Genomic DNA, 18,499 nt, shown 5'->3' with positions numbered 1-18,499 from the left:
TCACCAAGACCCACTTGAGCCCCAGCACTGACACTCACCACATTCCCTTGCTTCACACAGTAGCCACTCTTAATGAGGGGGGGCCCGGAAGGAACACGGCTGCCCGTCGTGGGGATGTAACTCTGAGACCTTCGAAGGATGGCATGGGACCCAGGCTCACTCCCTTCCTGCCCATCCCCACCATTCTACAAGGAAACAGCAACAGGATTAGCACCTCCCCTTGTTCCTCAGGCAGCAAACTTGTGCTTCACGCAGCCCCACCCTGGTGAATCCTCTCTTGCCTCTTTACCCAGGGTGGCAGTTAACAAAGAAATAAACAAGAAAGCAAACATTTACTTTGCTTCTGTCAGGCACCATACTGGTGATCTCACAGAACAAGACTCGGGAACGTGGGGCAGACCCAGGAGAAAGGTAAGGACAGAGAATACAAACCAGGTGAGAGGACAAACACCCTAATGGAAGGAGGGACAGTGGGCTTCTTTCCAGGCTCATCTGCCTGCCCCAGCCCCATTTCCCATGTGACTTACAAGTGCTGGTCTCCCATGCAGGGTGTAGGACATACTGTCCACACAGCCCCAAGATGCAGTGGCCCTGATTTCTGCACTGCCCTTATTCATGCCCACCCCTGTCCTGGATTTTCTTCACTACTCCATCTGCACTGACTCCCCATCGTCAACTATCTATGCTCTGTGCTACCCTCTTCTATGCATATCACTGGCATAGATGCTCCCATACCCACCCCACCCCCAGCCCCTGGCAGTCCCAGGCCCCAGCACCTGGTTGATGGGCGTGTGTACCACCACCCCTCCGATGATCTCTGTCTTGTAGGCCACCTGTGGCTTCTTCTCTAGGGCTGGAGGAGCTGCTAGGCTTTTTATAACTTCGGTAGTCAAGGGCAGGCTCCCAACTTTGGGTACCTGGAAAGAAAGACAGCTTAGGAAAAGGAGACAAAAGAACATTGGGGAAGGGGCAAGAAAACCTACTGTACCAAATTATAGTAAGACCTCCTCTCTTTCCCAGCCCCTTCATCAACCCAAACCTGAATAGGAGGAACTCTGCCAGCAGACCTCTCTATACATACACACACACACACACGCACACACACACATGCACAAGTACTGAGCACCTGCTATGAGCCAGCTCTACCCCGATTGCAGACCCACGATAAAACAGCAAACAGGCATGTCCTGCCCTCTCAGCACAGACATTCTAATAGCAGAGACTGACCAATAAATGCAGAGCCAAATAAGCATCAGAATAATTACAAATCACAATGAGTACTGTAAAGAAAATAAACAGGCGCTGAGATCGAGAGCAGCAGGGGAACTACTCTGAAATGCAGTGGTTAGCAGAGGTCTCCCGAGGAGGAGATGCTGGCACAGCAGCCTGGAGATGAACAGGAAAAAAGGATGTAAGGAGGAGAAAGCACGGGAGGCCGAGGAACAGGTAACATACATGTGGGATATGGTACAGAATTAAGGGAGCCTGAGTTTCAGAGCCCAAGGATCTGGGGAAACCAACTCCTGACTGTCACTAACTCACTCAGCAACTTTCAGCAAATTGTTGAACCTCTCTCTTGCCCAAAACTGTCCCATGTAGAAAATGAAAAGGTAATAATATTCGTTTCATAGAGTCATTATACTTATTAAATGACCAAGTATATATATTTTAAAAACTTCAGAAATACAAAAATATAAAAGTACATTGAACAATGCAGGGGATAAGGACACTGACACCTACACAGTCAAAACTCCATGTATAACCTTCAACTCCCGCTAAATTTAACTACTAACATCCTATTGTTGACCAGAAGTCTTACTGATTACCTAAATCGTCAACACATATTTTGTGTTCTATGGATATGTATTATTAATACATGTTTGTTCTTCATATTATACACTGTATTCTGAAAATAAAATAAGCTAGAGAAAAGAAATGTTATTAAGAAAATCATAAGGAACAGAAAATGCATTTTCATTCCTGTTAAAAATCTGCATATAAGTAGACCCATGTAGTTCAAACCCATGTCGTTCAAGGGTCAAAAGCATTACAAAATATTTTATTTATTTATTTTTAAAGATCTTATTTATTTGAGAGAGTGAGCAGAAGCACATGCCATGGAGAAAGACAAGGGAGAAGCAGACTCCCTACTGAGCAAGGAGCTCAGACTTGACCTCAATCCCAGGACCCCAGGGGTCATGACCTAAACCCAAGGCAGACACTTAACCAACTGAGCCACCCAGGTGCCCCTACCAAATATTTTAATTAACATTTCACAAATGGCACTAATATTTACAAACAGCCCTTTACGAAAAGTTATCTCTATTCCTCTCTGTGGCAGAATTGGGGCACCACAGGCAATCACATAATCAAAGAATTTTTATGGCTCCTTGACACCATAGCCCACAGACTGCAAACTGGTGGCCTGAAGACAGATTCTGGCCAAACTGTGGTTTGTTGGTCCTATGCAGTGTGTTTTTCAACCTACATTTAAAATTTGGGATATTTCATCTAAAAATCCAGACTTCCAGCCAAGTGGCGATTCTCTTTTGAGATGGAGAACATTCTTTGGTTTGCCACTGTCCCTCCTCTGCTCCCCAATACCAAGACCACGAGTCAGATGCTGTTTATCCTCATTTGTGTCACTTTCCTTTCTCCTTACTGATTTTACTGGCAATTCCCACGAAATCTTTCATTTTTCAAGAAAATAGAAGAAGCCAAGGCCAGTCAAGTCAATCACACAAAGCCATGGTTAATAAACTGGACAGAGACTAGACCCAAACTGCCCACTGGGGCAATGTCCACAGCATTATGGAGCCTGTCCTTCACAAGAGCTCAGCACCTGTGTGGATCTGCAGACTCCATGAGTAACACTAACATCTTCACTGCTTCTACAGCCTCAGGAATCAAAAGGACCCAAGAATCTAGACCTTTCAAGAGCTCATGGCTCAGGGCCTTAGGAGAACTTTGCCAAGGATAAGACCGAGGACCGCTCCATTCAATGTCTGTACAAAGAAGTAAGAGCACCATGATGACACTGGAGCCCTAGAAAGAAGAAGAGAACTCTTCTTCTTCCTGGCCTGTATATTCCATTTACATAGACAAGGGTGACCTCCGCCCACCAGCTTTCCAGATGGAGCCAGAAATCCACCTTCTCCTTTCCTCCTGTCTGAACAGCAGTTCCCACTTCTGCGGGCCCCATTCAATGCCCGGCAGTGTGCCAAACTCTGCTGCATGATTTCTATCTCAAGCAATCTATGAAGTAGGCATTATCATCTCCATTTTATAGATGAGATAAATGAAAGCTCATTAAAATGAAGTAAGTTTCCCCTAGGACTGCCTGACTCTCCATTGCTCAATGTCCTACTACCTACCTATGCCACCCTTTCTTTCCCTGAACTTTGCTATTGTGTGAGAGGATTCCTTTAAGGATGCTGATTATTGTTGGGATGTTTAGTGATATCATCACCGTGAAACAACAGAAACTTCCCACCAAATGACCTAAAGGAATTCTACCAAAGAAGGAGTAAAGTAGCCTTTTAGAGTTCCAGTGGCCAGAAAAGGATTTATATTAGCTTAGCTATTGTGTTGCCTCTCAGAATCTGGCCAGCCCTTATATTGTAGGCTACTCTTGACTGTCTGCCCAGAATCTCTCCAAAGTTTCCTGAGACTGAATCAGCCTATGGAGGACAAACTCAACAATAACTCTGCCCCAGAACTTGGAAACAAGGTCATTCTTTTGGTTTGTCCATATCCCTAGGGGCCTAAATTCAAAGTGTGCCTCTTCCATCCATCTGTGGAGTATCCTCTGATGAGGGAGAGCCTTATGACTCTCCTTTGCAATATGAAATGAAAATTACAGAGACACAAGGCACCTGGCTGGCTCCATTGGTGGAGCATGTGACTCTTCATCTCAGGGTTGTAAGTTCGAGCCCCATGCTGAGTGTAGAGATTACTTAAGAAAAAAAGAAAAGAAAGAAAGAAAATTATAGGGACTCATCTTACTTCCCATCAGGCATGGCCAGACTGCAATGAGGAATAATCAAAGGGGGTAGGGAGACTGTGCTTTACTTTTACTGCTCAATTTTCAACTGTTTTAGGAAATAATGTCCCACTAAAATTATCTATGCATAAACTCAGAATGGACCTTATTTAGAAATAGGGTCTTGGCAGATGTAGTTAAATTAAGATCAAGTCATACTGGTTTAGAGTGGGCCCGAAGTCCAATGACTGATGTCCTTATCAGAAGAAGAGAGAACAAAGGGACCCACAGGCCATACAATGATGTAGGCAGAGATAGGAGTAATGCAGCTACAAGCCAGGACACACCAAGGACTGCCCAGAGCCACCAGAAGCTGGAAAAGGACAAGAAGGATTCTCCCCTAGGGATAGAAGCCTCCCATTTGCTACAGTCATCTCCCAAAACTAAAATAGGAATACTAATACTCAAGAGAGAATCCAATTCCTTAAAAACCATATGTCAATCATTTCTTCAATGACAAGGACCTAGTGGCCTTGGCACAAAATGAACAGTGATCTGTGGGCAAAAAAAGTGGATCCGTCCTGCCTCCTTGACCTAGGGGAAGTCACTGTAATCTCTAGGCATTCCCACTGCCTCATTTGTAAATGAGAATAATAATGCTTGCCCTCTCTACCTAAGGCTCTTATATGAAATTAAAATAAAACCATGTATGTAAAAGCGGTGTATAATCTAACATAATTTACAACTGTTGTTATTTTTAAATATTTTCATAAATCCTTTTAGGTCTTAAAAGTCATTGTGTCCTGGGTTTGAATCTCAGCTCTACCATTTACTCACCTCTAGACTTTGGGCAAGACTCTGATTTCCATTTTTTTCATTTAAAAAAAATGGTGGTAAAACTACTTATCTTACAAGAGTGATATGAGAGGGGTGAATACCATTTCACATATGCTATATGTGAAAGCTTGGCTCAATACATGACCTGTTCCTTCTTTTATCTCTGTATTCCCCCAAGTGCCTGATACTTCACTTTGTATGTAATGCGCCTTAAAATGAGTATGCATGCCACCGATGTGGTGCCCAGCCCCACATCCTCCCTCTTCCCAGCCTCCCTGAGAAAGAACACAAGATACAATATGATATGGCAATGGAGAAAGGAGTAAACCCTTACAGGGTACAGACAGATTAGGAGATAAAGTGCCCCTCCTCTTCCTTCTATCCCACGAGACGTTTAGCAAGAGTGAAGAGAATGTGTGAACCAAGCCAAGGAAAGTAAGGAGGATCCTGGACACAATGGAGACCTGCAGCAGGCTTTGATCTCCCAGCAAGCCTCTGGACTCCCCAGCCTCTGGGCACCACCATGCTCCTTCCCACTCCTGTGGCTTGTAACTTCTGCTCCATGAGGCCAGAAAAGAGGCCACTGCCTAGAGCAACCCTATGAGGCACAAAAGAAAGGCCCCCGCCACCTTGCAGGATGGCGAGCCCAGTGTACCAGACAGGAACAGAAGAAGAAAGCCAGGAGACAAGGCTGAAAGAGAATAAAGTATAAGACATTGAAAGAAACTCCAAAACTGTGTAAGACACAGAAGGGTGAAGACACCACTGTGAATGAAGAAAACCTGTATTAAGCCCAGCTCTCTAGAGCTGTGTGTACAAGAAGAACATGAGTTAGCTACAATCCCCCCTCCCTCCCCTCCATCCTCTCTCTTTTCATGGGTTTACCAAGGTTTGTCAAACAAAATAACAAGCTCACAAGCCAGACCACCTCAATGACTGAACTGTACTCTGCTTGGATCTGGCATTGCAAGTGCTGGAGGTGTACAGATTTCTTCTATTAATCTATGCACAGAAACTCTGAGGTATTTGGGAGCATCATCTGCCCCAATGGTTACTATTGGAAGTAACTAGAACATAAGCATTTCTGACTGATACAGAAAATCAATCTTCCAATTACAAAATGGGCAGAAGACATGAACAGATTTTTCTCTAAAGAAGACATCCAGATGGCCAACAGACACATGAAAAGATGCTCATCATCACTTATCATCAGGGAAATGCAAATCAAAACTACAATGAGATATCACCTCACACCTGTTAGAATGGCTAAAATCAACAACACAGGCATCAACAGGTTTTGGTGAGGATGTGGAAAAAGGGGAACCCTCTTGCACTGTTAGTGGGAATACAAACTGGTCCAGCCACAGTGGAAAACAAGGTCCTCAAGAAGTTAAAAATAGTTAAAAATAGATCTACCCTACGATCCAGCAACTGCACAAGTGTCCTGATGAATGGATAAAGAAGTGGCATGTACATGCATATATAAATATATGGTGATATTACTCAGCCATAGAAAAGAATGAAATCTTGGGGCACCTGGGTGCTTGGTCAGTGAGAAGTCTACCCAGATCATATCTCCAGGTCCTGGGATCGATCCTGTCATACTGCCTGCTCAGCAGGGAGTCTACTTCTCCCTCTCCTTCTGTCCTTCCCCCACTTGTGCTCTCTCTCTCTCAAATAAATAAAAACCTTTAAAAATAAAATTAGGAAAAGAAGAATGGAATCTTGCCATTTGCAATGACATGGATGGAGCTAGAAAGTATTATGTTAAGGGAAATAAGTCGGAGAAAAGACAAATACCATTTGATTTCACTCATATATGGCATTTAAGAAACAAAACAAACAAGCAAAGGGGGAAAAAATGAGAGACAAATCAAGAAACAGACTCTTGACTACAGAGAACAAAGTGATGGTTGCCAGAGGGGAGGCCAGGGGATGGGTGAAACAGGTGATGGGGATTAAGGAGTGTACTTGTCAGGATAAGCACAGTGTGATGTATATGAGTGTTGAATTACTGTATTATACAGTTGAAACTAATATAACACTGTATGCTAACTGGAATTAAAATTAAACTTAAATAATAAAATAATAAAAATAAGTAAACAAAGAATATCAATCCTCTCAGCATACAAACCATGGTTTACATGCCACCAGTTTGCCTATTATTGATGAAAGGTGTGGTTTTTTTTCCCCAAAACATTAAGTTTGCCCTCTCCCCTTTCCTACTCTTTTCTTTCCCTTTTCTGTATTTCTAAGGAAGAAGCAAGAAGTTCATCAGCCAAGTCAACGAAAATGAGAGTTTTGATAGAACAGTGAACTAGCTCAGTGATGCTTCCAAATGGAAGGCTTTCTCAGGACAGGATTGTGATTGACCTGGGCCAATGACCACCCCCCCCCCAAAGCAATCTCTTAAAGGAAGAACACTACCCCACCACCACCCTGCTCCCAAGCCAGTAAAAACTTCTGACTTCCCTCTTCATGTGCTTTTCCCTTTACTCTGCTTCTCATGGTCAGCAATCCATTTTCCAATCCTACCACATTCTGAATCAGCATGCCAGAATTACCCAAAACACCACTACCCAGGAGCCCTCCCAGGAAGCACAAAGAGGACGCTCCATAAACTTCCCCTTGAACTTGATTCAAACTCAAACTCTCAGTTCAACTTGTGGTTAGTCAGCCAAGGTGTAAGAAGAGGTAGGGGGGAACTGGATCTCCACAGGCTCCTGGGAAAGTCCCTGCTGTCATCTGAGCTTCCCCACCCCCATACCCACCGCCCCAAAACAGGCCACATGTTGAAAGTAGGCCCTAACTCCCTCCAGAAAGAAGGAGGAATCATACGTACGGTGATTTTGCTGGCTTGGTTCAGGGCTTCGACCCAGTCCTTCAGATCCTTCTGGTCATTAGCTTGAAGAAAATACCTCTGAGAGAGGGCATTGATGACTGCAATAGTCACAGGGGAGGAAAAGAGAAAAGCCCAGGTCAGAACACATGTAAGACAGAAAGACTCCACAAAACTTAGATGCTTAAAGGAGGAAGGTGGAGGCATCCACAAAGCAGATGAAGGTATCTGCTATGGTGCCAGGTCAGCTGCGTGGGAAGCAGCAGGCTACAGTTGCGCTCTCTCTCTCTCTCTCTCTCTCTCTAAAAGTATGAAGTATTCCATTAGCCACAAGAACAACACCTGTTGTTGTTCATGTTTTAACCACCCCCTTCGTGTGCTGTTGTACAGTGATGAGGCTTCTGGCCCACCATCAACAAGACACAAGCCTGAACTGCCTTTTAGAGGCACTAACAGATTTATATATAGTCATGGTGATCTGTACATAATTTTGGACCTAGGACTCCTCATTTCCACTAGCACAGCTGGCCTGGGTTTAGGAGTCTTGTCTGTGGTTGGGAAATGGAACAAAGCTTGCCTGAGATCAAACCTGTGACCCTGACCTCATTCTCAACCTGTTCTTTCCTCTGAGCACTCCATGAGGTCAATAATTTTACTTCTGGGTTCATTATTTATCTTGCTTAGATCGGCTGACCACAAAATCTGAGATACTCATTTCTGAGCTCAGCAATGATATTTGAAAGAAATGGGATAGCGAGAGCACCAAAGAAGCCTGAACCAACCCCAAAGTTGGGAGAGAAGGCAGCTTAAGTGACCATTTTATTCTCCCAGTATAAGTAAGCCAGAACTGTCGGAGGTGAACATGGCGGGACAGACACAAAATTCATTAGTTCATTCACTCATTCAACAAATATTACTGAACATCCACTATATGCCAGGAACCACTGTACCTGCTGAGAATACAGCAGTGACAAAACAAAGGGACATCCCTGATTCATGGAGCTTACATTTAGAACCACCCTGGATAAACAAGAGAAGCTACTTGTTAGCATCTGCCTGTAGCACTTAGTACATTATCGAGAACACAGTAGGACCCGAATAACTCCCAATGATATCATAAGTAGGAGCATCCACCGAGTGATTCTACTTCTTGTGTCACTCCCAACTGTGGCACTCATGTGGCAACACTGAGACACTCAACGGGAGTATTGTTCTCCCAACTCCCCCAAATCTCCATCTTTCCTGAGCACACCACTGCTGGAGTCTGAGAGAAGGATTCCCAGAAACTGCTAGTAGATACCTGTACCCTGCCCTGCAGAGTCAGGAAAAACCGTCACTGGGCCCTGTACCTCCGTCTTATGTTATTAACTATCTTTGCAGCAAGACCAGGGAAAGTAGTTATCACTTGAGACAGAGGAGCATTGCCATGGCTGAAGCCACTCATACATGCAGGGCGCAAGTCACATGTGATCACAGGACTGTCTCCACACAAAGAGGAAGTTGCTGCTGGAGTGTTCAGAAAACCCAGCCTCCAGCTCAGTACTTACCAAAGCAAAATGGAGTTTTTGGTTTCTGCTTCGGTGTAGCTATGCTCACCTAAATCAAATAAAAAATATATAAAAGAAACAAGAATAGGTTTCTAAGATTGCTGTAAAGTATCTTTGGGAAAATTTTTTTTCACCGTGCAACTTTCCACACAAAAAAGAAGGGTATATTAAACATAAATAAACATTCTAAAGAATGATAATTGAGTGGAAACCCTGTACTACCATCCAGATTAAGAAACAGGCCATTATCAGTCCTATTTCTTAGAAGCCCTTTGTGTGTCCCTCCCTGATAGAATCCCATCCCCCACCCCTCAGAGATAACCACTATCTTGATGTCTACCTTAATCTTTATCTTTGTAAACACTTTTAAAAGCCACCCAAGTCCAACAAAATTCTCTTCGGATTACACAACCTGCACCTGCCCGGTTCACACTAGTAAGATTCCACTCCTCTCTCAACCACCGACCTGTCCCTAAACGGTTCTCCAAATTAAAGGTGGTATGGCTACAAATACACAGATTCCAATTAGAGCTCACAGAAAGGTCGGGCGAAGTGCATTTGGACACAGTGATTAATGTCCTTTATGTCTACCCTGACTGCTTAACCAAGAAAATAAGAGGGGCCCACAGAATCAGAGCACACCTATGTATTTAAGGGAAGGAAAGAGAAGAAAGTAGAAATATTTTTATAGCTCCTGTTGTGTTATTTTGTCTTGTCTTTTCAATCCTACCCATTGCATGTACATTCCTGACTACATGCATAGGTGAACCTACCACACTCTGGTTCAAACACGCTGAATGAATAAAGGAAAACAAATCATATTCCATCATATGCCAAGAGGTGAGGTGACTGCCATTGATGGAGTTCAGTTGAATTCCCTGGAACAGGCCTCCACCACTATACCTGGGATTTCTAAGGAGGCCTCTTTTCCCCAAGATCCTACGTTAGGAACTACTCCCACATTGTCATAATCCTCCAGTGGACATCATTCTCTCAGTCCCTTTTTGAGGCAAGAGCCTTCTTAATTTGTATGAGACTAGAAAAAAAAATGCCCTCTAACATACAAAATTAACACAGCATACTCAACATTAATAAATAAATCATTAAATATCTACATAACATTATAGCAATGGCAGTGACAAGGATTTTAAGTGCCTGCAAGAGGGACACCTTGGGTGGCTCAGCGGTTGAGCATCTCTGCCTTTGCTCACGGCCTGATCCCAGATTCCAGGGATTGAGTCCTGCATCGGGCTCCTTGCATGGAGCCTGCTTCTCCTCCCTCTGCTATATCTCTGCCTCTCTTTCTGTGTCTCTCATGAATAAATAAATAAAATAATTTTTTTTTTACAAAAAAAGAGACACCTGGATGGCTCAGCAGTTGAGTGTCTGCCTTTGGCTCAGGGCATGATCCCGGGATTCTGGGATTGAGTCTCACATGGGGCTCCCTGCATGGAGCCTGTTCCTCCCCCTGCCTGCATCTCTGCCTCTCTCTGTGTGTCTCTCAGGAATAAATAAAGAAAATTTTAAAAAAAAAAGTGCCTACAAGATGACACATTAAGTCAACTTCATTAATTTTTCAATTAAACCATCACTAAAATTTCAGTACATTTGAAAATAACTAGTTTTGATTTTCTTAGTTCGCAAGAATCCTTGGATATGCAAGATGACTGCCAAGAAATAGAGCCAATCACGAACTGAGGTTCTCAGCCAAATCAGTCCAAAAGTAAGATGACTGAAATCCTTTTGAATATTTTATAGCCAATCATATTAATGAAGGACATGGTTATATTCTGATATGTTCACCATAATGTGAGGTGAAGGCCTTAGGGCCTAACGAAAGCCTTTAAAGGGTCCTAAAAAACATAAAGATTTAGGCAAAGGTGCAACCACCTTTCTGAGTTCAGTCACAGACTACCCAGATTTGGGCATGTCTTTTTTTTTTTTTTTAAGATTTTATTTATTTATTCATGAGAGACACAGAGAGAGAGAGAGGCAGAGACACAGGCAGAGGGAGAAGCAGGCTCCATGCAGGGAGCCCCATGTGGGACTCGATCCTGGGTCTCCAGGATCACACCCTGGGCCGAAGGCGGCGCTAAACCACTGAGCCACCTGGGCTGCCCCTGGGCATGTCTTCACTACTCCCAGAAACCACTCACCAGAGCTCCATGACATCACAAGTTCTGGTCCCTGTACTCCCTTGTTTTTTGGGCTTTGGATCAGGGGATTGTATCAGAACCACAGCCTTTATTCTGCTTGTGTCTGACGTTCTGATGTGTCAGTGACTCATTTTCTTGCTCCTTCCCTCAGCATCCACGTTCCTTCTACGGTCCTTGTGCCTGTAACACCTGCGTGTCCCACCCTCAGTTCTTGTGTCACTCTGACCATCAGAGAACTGCCTGGCCCCTAGAACCCACTCGTCTCATGGCTTCCTTTCTATTTTAAGCTTTAGAGTGGTTTTGAAAAACTGGGCACTCTGAGACCCTCTCTGACTTACTAGGAGACTCACCTCTTTCTCCCAGAAACTGACATTTATCACTGACCAGAGAAAGCCCCACTGGCAGAGACTTTTCACCAGATTGGATGACAAATGGTCCACTTTGACCACAACTTATTAGCAGCCTCTCCTGAGCGAATGCTGCTGGCATGCAGATTACAACTGAACCTAAGAGATCACCTGACTTTTCATTTGTTCTTATATGTTTATCTAATTTTCAGCCAGGGGACGTGGGTGATTACATGCACGCACATCTATAATTTGCCTCATGCCCAACCACTGAAGGATTATTTGGCAAAGCAGCTAGCTCCTTGCTGAATCAACAAGACATCAGTTCTAGTTCTGCCTGTAGGCCGTTTAGCAAGGGTAAGACCTTCAATGTCTGTTCAGCTTCCCATAGCAAAGCCAGAGTGCAATTACTAGTTCCCTCCTTATAATCACAGAATGGCCAAGCAGGAAAATGAAATCATATCCACCTATGCTGTGTCCCTGAGGGAGAAGGGCCAAGGTATGGGCCTCATTTACTATGGAAAAAAAGCTCTGGCCTTCCCCTCATATGCAGGGGGCTGTGGTGGGAAACTACCTCCTCCCTGGGAGGTTTAAGCCCTCTGGCCTCCAGCCCACCTCACACTGGTGATCAGACCAGACTGTGCAGCTTCATTCAGATGTAGTGAAGGCGCAGAGGATCCTGAAATAGTGTGGCTCACAGACTAGCTATAGTGCGGATGGCCAAGAGCTACCATCTGCACGCCCTAAGGTGGCCACAGTTAAGTAGCTGCATAGCAGTGGTTGACTAGTGGTCCTGGGTTATGCAAGCAATGAGGCGAGGTTAGGATGTGAGGAGTGGAATGGGCTCGGGTCACTTATACTGACGCAGACAAGGCCATTCTACAGCTCAACAGTCTCTCAGGAACTTGCTCTTATCAGATCAAACACAGACCACAGGGAGCAGCAAACTCATCAGTCGCAGGGCACTGCTAGCCAGCCCCATCCTGTCTACCCCTGGCCGGAAGTGCAGCTGGGGCCCCTCTAGCAGAAGCAGCAGCAACAGAATAAGGTCTTAAAGTTCTGGGGTAGCTCTGCCCCAGTGTCCAGGGTGACTCTGCCCGATGAGGCGGCATCAAGAGTAGAAGAAAAAAAAGTCAACTACACAGAATGACTGGAAAGGTTCCAACCAGTGGTCTCTGGACCACTGGAGGTGGTCCAGTCACCTCATTCACTGGAGGTCAGTGAGCCCTGAAATTACAGGCAAAACCAGGGTGTGTAGACACATGTATAATTTACCTGGAAAAGGAACCCACACTCTTCATCCAACACTCAAAAGGATCTGTGACCACCACCCATCCCCCTCCCCACCACCACAAGAAGTTAAGAACCAGTGTGCCAAGAAGGTCTTCCTTATAACTAACTGAGGATGATGCCCTGACAGGGCAGGACACAAGCAGGGGGTGGGACACTGGAGCCAGCTGCACAGAAGAGCCATCAGGTGAGGCGGGAAGGTGGTGGCAGGAAGGCCACTTTCCATCATTTTCTAATTTGCCCCAAACTTGGTTCTGCGGCCATCAATGCCCTGGCTGACATTAAGTCAAGGACTTTTTTTTTTTAATATTTTATTTATTTATTCACAAGATACACAGAGAGAGAGAGAGAGGCAGAGACATAGGCAGAGGGAGAAGCAGGCTCCCTGAGGGCAGCCCGATGCAGTACTCAATCCCAGGACCCTGGAATCACACCCTAGGCCAAAGGCAGACGCTTAACCACTGAACCACCCAGGTGTCCCAAGTCAAGGACTTTCACCTCTGCTGGCCTTTCTGAAGGAACCTATCTTCCCAACACTAGCCCTCAAGAGTGAGCTACAGAAGAACACCCCTGCAAAGACCACACATAGCCATGAGCCAGGTCGATATCATGGTGAAACGCTTTACTCTGGGAGGGACTCCCCAGGGCTTAACAAGAAACAAGCTGGAATGTTGAATTTGATGCCAGTACCACCACTAAGTGTGTTTCTGGGAAAACCCCTGCTTTCTGGCACTGGGTCAGGCAGGAGTTAAAGGCTGTCAGCTCCATGTAACCTGACCCTGGGGCAGCTGTGGGTTTTGCAAAACACCCACCCAGGCCTGCATCTCCCAGGAAGCGCTAAAAGGCTGGGTCCATCCTTTCTAAATGAGGCAGCCTCCAAAGCTAATTCTAAAAACCCTCATCTGAGCTGCATTTATAAATCATGATTCAGCAGGAGATTGTATTCACTAGTCCCGAGTCAAAAAAAAAAAAGTCTCCCAAACCCTCTCAAACAGGAGAAGGTTTGGAGTTTCACTAATAAAGAGGTTCTCTGCTCCCCCTCTCTGATTCTGTTCCTCCAAGCCTCCTAGAGAAAGACCTAACGAGCCCACAGCAAGACCGGACAGGAGAGGGGAAGGCCCAGGCCTCTGGGCCGCCTGGCCCCACAGGCAGCCACATCTCTTACCACAAGGCAAGCGCAAATTGCCCACAGCTGTGCTAGCAAAACTTCGCTTTAAGCCCTGCCCCCTTCCCCCTAGGTCATTATCTCCGCTCAAACCCTGCCCTGCATCTTCTTTCTCTGTACCCAGCTGGGTCTTCCAGCACTGCCTGCAACCCTGCAGCAGCCTCAACCTCCAAACACCCCCTGGCCAGCTGCGATGGAAGGCTGGACACCAGGGTTCCCAAAGCTCATTTATGAAAAGGAGCCAGTGATCATTCAGATGAGCCCCCCCCCCCACATGCACCTTGTCTAAACCCAAGGGTGGGAGAACATGGACAAGGAAGCAGAGACTCCCCAAGAGGCCTGAAGCGAGGGGTGCGTAGGGGGAACAGGACTTCCGGAACCTCAGTGCTGGCTGGGAGCCACCTGGCTCTTCTCACTGGACAAAGAGTTCCTCTTTCTGGCAAGGCTCTAAATCCCCAGCCTTTTTTATCTCTGCTGCATCACAGGTCAGCACTGGTGCCTGTTCCAGGGAGGGGTCCCTAAGAGAAGCTAAATTCAGCAGCTACGTGTGGGCATCATCAACCAGCTTGCAGCCCCCATCCCCCTGGGGGCTCAGCTCCGAAGATGGGCTGCCCTTGCTCCATCTGCACTAATTGGACCAGGGATGGTCTGCCGGCCCATTTGCCAGACTCTCCAGCAGGCATCTGGCTACTGAAAGGTTCTCTGACACAACTGAGTGCCTTCCTGGGGCTCTCCTAGCCTTCCCTCCACAGTAATCCTGTCCAGGTGTTGGATAATCCAGCACAGCTTCAACTCTTTCTGAGCTGCTCCTATTGAACAATACCCCTTGGGAGAATCTCTTACAGTCACTGGGGGGTTTTGCCATTGGCTGCTTGGTGTACCCCCAGCACCTCTGCTTCCTTGGCAGGAGCTAGGAGCATTGCTGCGTCCATGATGTATTCCAGGAGTAGGAGACTTCAGGCTTACCCTCCAAGAACCTGCTAACCACACTCGGTACATCCCTGGTCAGCAGCAAAGCTTCCAAAGGCAAACATAAGGACAGGGGAGCACTTCACTGTCCATTCAACACACCCAAATACTAATGCCCGAAGAATTAGACATTTTTTTGCTTAGATACTAAACATACTTGGAGACCGTGAATCCCCAGACTCCAGGTGAACATTACCTTGGAGATGTAGGTCAGCTGCAAAGATCCAACAGCTCCTGCTCCAACAGCCAGGTTCTGAAAGACAGGTTTTTCATTTTAAGAAGGATGATGCTATAGGAGGCAATGGAAACAGCATTAAGAGTAAGAAGACCAAGTCTAGTCCTGGCTTTGCAACTCAAGCAAGCCACTTACATTCCTTAGCTCATCTTCCTCTGTAAAACAGTGATAATTCTTGCCATGGCTGTACTTAAACTAACCTTACCCTTGGCCTTACTTACTATAGCAGGATGTGTTCTAGGACAGTGGTTCAAAGTGTGAGCTCCACCATTTGGCAGTGAATGAGCTCCTTAACCACTAAGCCCCACTCTTCCTTTCTGTAAAAATAGGGAGAATAGCAGTTCCTACCTCACAAGGCAGTCATAAGGATGAGTTAATACGTTTAAGGGCACCTTGGAATTGTCCCTGGTACATAGATGACTCTCAACAAGTATTAGCTATTCTAGGCTTTCCTTCCTGACTGCTCTGGTCTCTTTGTTGGCTTGGTCCTGCTTTATGCCACTTCAAATTCTTTTTGTAATAAACAGGGTACAGATCCACACAATACAAAATTTTTAAAAGTTGTTTAGTTTATTTCTCAGGATTATTATGAGTGCCAACTGGAATGATGTCTGTACACTGTAAAACACAAAGCAAATGTTCTATTAAAAAAGCAAGAAACTCACAAGCACCTTGTCAGGCAATGTTCTGCCTTGGCACAATGTCCTTGGCTTTCTCATTTCTCCACTGTCAGAAATGAAGCAATGAAGACCCAAGGATGACAGCATACCAAAGAAATGACCAATATTAGAAACTTCAGCTGTGGAGTTTCTTATTTATAACCTGGAAAATCCACTCCCCCATGGACCTTGAGAACCAGTCCATGGGTCCTGGTGATCTTTAAACTGTTGTATAAGCCTCAGAAAATAACCTTGAAGCCCCCATTACCTGGAGTTATTTCAAAGCAATAAACAGAGATGAATCTTGGATAAGGAGAATTTAGTAAATTTCCTAAATGGTTAGCAGTGAAATAACCTGTCATTCCAGGAGACTGCCCTTACGAAGTATCTTGGATGGTAGTGAAGAACCCTTCTTGGCCCAAGCTATCTGAATTAACACACATCACATGAAGCAAATGCAAGGTGTGAAGTTTTCTATACATGAGAAAATGGGTGGGGATAATGCCACAATAAAAGGATTCTCAGGGCCCTTAAATTTTAACGTAAGAAATTCAGAAAAGATATAGTCCCCTATAACCCCCACCTTCTTTTAAATCAAATTAGGCCATAAATCTAAATGCTGACTTTGAGAAGCCACATTAGCATTTCAAATATGGATGATCTGATTTACAATTTTTTTTTCAAATACACAGTGATTGCATTTTATTTACTTTTAAGGAAACCTCTATTGAGTAAAGAGAGATAGGCTCTGTGCCCTTCAATAAGAGTCCAAAAAGGAGCCACAGGCTACTCCAAAAGGCCAGTGTGCACCTGACACTGCCCCAAGGAGAATGTGGACCACTTTGGGCAGACAGCTCCACACAGAGTAAAGCTGCCTCCTGGGACACACAGAGCCACCGGCCTCTGCCAAACACTGAGCACCTGGCCCACTCCCAGCCTCCATTTGGCACTGGAGGAAAATGGGGGGATTTGTGAGGGGATTTGTCCAAGGTCACATAATTGGTGGCAGAGCCTGAACTAAAGCTCAGGTCTCCTGACTTCAACCCAATGCTCTAGAAGCAGCACAATAAAATTTTAAAAGCTTGAGCTGTTGGAATACTAGCTGTGACATTATCACTCTATAACTGCAGGCAGGTTTCTTTACCTATAAAAGAGGGACAGTAAACCCTATTTCATAGGCTTGTTATGAGAATTCCATGAAAATCTATAAGGAGAGCCTAGCCCATGGCGGCTCCTCTCCCTGGCCCACAACGCTAATTACAAGATGCAGATGCCAAGTCTCAGGGCTGGTCTTGCACAACTCACTCTCATCACCCCAAACCACAGCCCAAAAGCCTCCAGAGCCCTATCTGGAAGTATGAGTGATGAAGTGGGACTTGGGGAGCCATTCGGACACTAACCCACATGTAATGACAGATATGAGCCGATCGGATTTCAACTACTTCATCCCCTCCGCCCTCCAGAGGTGCTCCACCCTCAGTCCCCTGACCCCCTTCAGCTCTCCCACTGCAGAAAGACACCGAAGCAGTTCTCCTGGCCCAGTTACCTGGGGGCGGGGGCATCTTCACCTCCCTCCCCCACAGCCCACCCCACAGTCTGCTCCTAGGCTTACATGTACGTCCTCTCTACCATGAGAAGCCAAGAAAATATGATGAAGTATCTGTAAATGCAGTTTCCCCCATCTTCCTCCCCACCCAGGGGGAGATGAATGACAGGAGAAAACAGCTCCAGGATCACTGAGCCTTGATCTCAGTAATGGTTCAATGTCCACTCCAATTACTGGACCTAGGAGATTAATGGTGACCGCTCGCTGCCAGGGTGGCAGCCCCAGGCAGAAACTTCCTGGTCAAGGAAGAATGTGCCAACATGCCTGAGCTAAGGACCTCGGCAGCCAGTTGTCAGGCCAGGAGCGCCAAGAAACAGCACGTGGGGAGGGGCAAGGTGTCAAAGCTTGTGCAAGCTGCCTTTCCAGGATGTGGCACCATCTCTTCCAAGGAAAGGACAAGAGGATCTATCTTCACAAAGCCTTCTCCAGGCTGCAGTCTGACCCTGACCCCTCCCATCTCGGAATTCATGAACACCAATTCTCCAACTGTTGTGCACATCAGAATCTCCTGGGGAGCTTGCTCAAAAAGACCCAGGCTTAGGCCTCACCCAAAACATACTGAATCAGAGTCAAATGGAACATGCACATTTTTTTAAATGTTCCCAAGTGATCCTTACACAGGTCCAAGTTTGAGAACGGGTCTACACGACAAAAATCTAGCCCTTGATTCTGATTGGGGTGTATTTTTGAGTTTAAGCCTCTTCTTTCTTACTAGATTTTAAACACACTGAAGACATGAGTAGAATCTTATTCCTCTAAAGAGCAGACTCCTCAATTTTTATTTATTTATTATTACTTTTAAAAGACTTATTTACTTATTTTGAGAGGGGCTTGTGGGTAGCTCAGCCAGTTAAGCATTTGCCTTCA

General features: G+C 45.5%; 1 protein-coding gene across 3 annotated transcripts in view; it reads right to left on the bottom strand.

The window, feature by feature from the left end:
• Positions 1 to 18,499, bottom strand: part of PLEKHA2 (pleckstrin homology domain containing A2) — a 60,557-nt gene that overhangs the window by 17,885 nt on the left and 24,173 nt on the right. For all 3 annotated transcript variants that reach the window (XM_041752911.1, XM_041752910.1, XM_041752909.1), the window contains 5 exons: positions 15,329 to 15,385; positions 9,206 to 9,254; positions 7,662 to 7,759; positions 777 to 917; positions 39 to 185 (listed from right to left, as the gene is read on the bottom strand). In XM_041752911.1, the coding sequence (XP_041608845.1) occupies positions 39 to 185; positions 777 to 917; positions 7,662 to 7,759; positions 9,206 to 9,254; positions 15,329 to 15,385 (492 nt within the window). The remainder of the gene's footprint in view (positions 1 to 38; positions 186 to 776; positions 918 to 7,661; positions 7,760 to 9,205; positions 9,255 to 15,328; positions 15,386 to 18,499) is intronic.

The sequence above is a fragment of the Vulpes lagopus genome, chromosome 4 (assembly GCF_018345385.1).
Source record: "Vulpes lagopus strain Blue_001 chromosome 4, ASM1834538v1, whole genome shotgun sequence".
NCBI lineage: Eukaryota > Metazoa > Chordata > Mammalia > Carnivora > Canidae > Vulpes > Vulpes lagopus.
The sequence above is the reverse complement of the archived record's forward strand: the minus strand, read 5'-3'. Positions and strand labels throughout refer to the sequence as shown.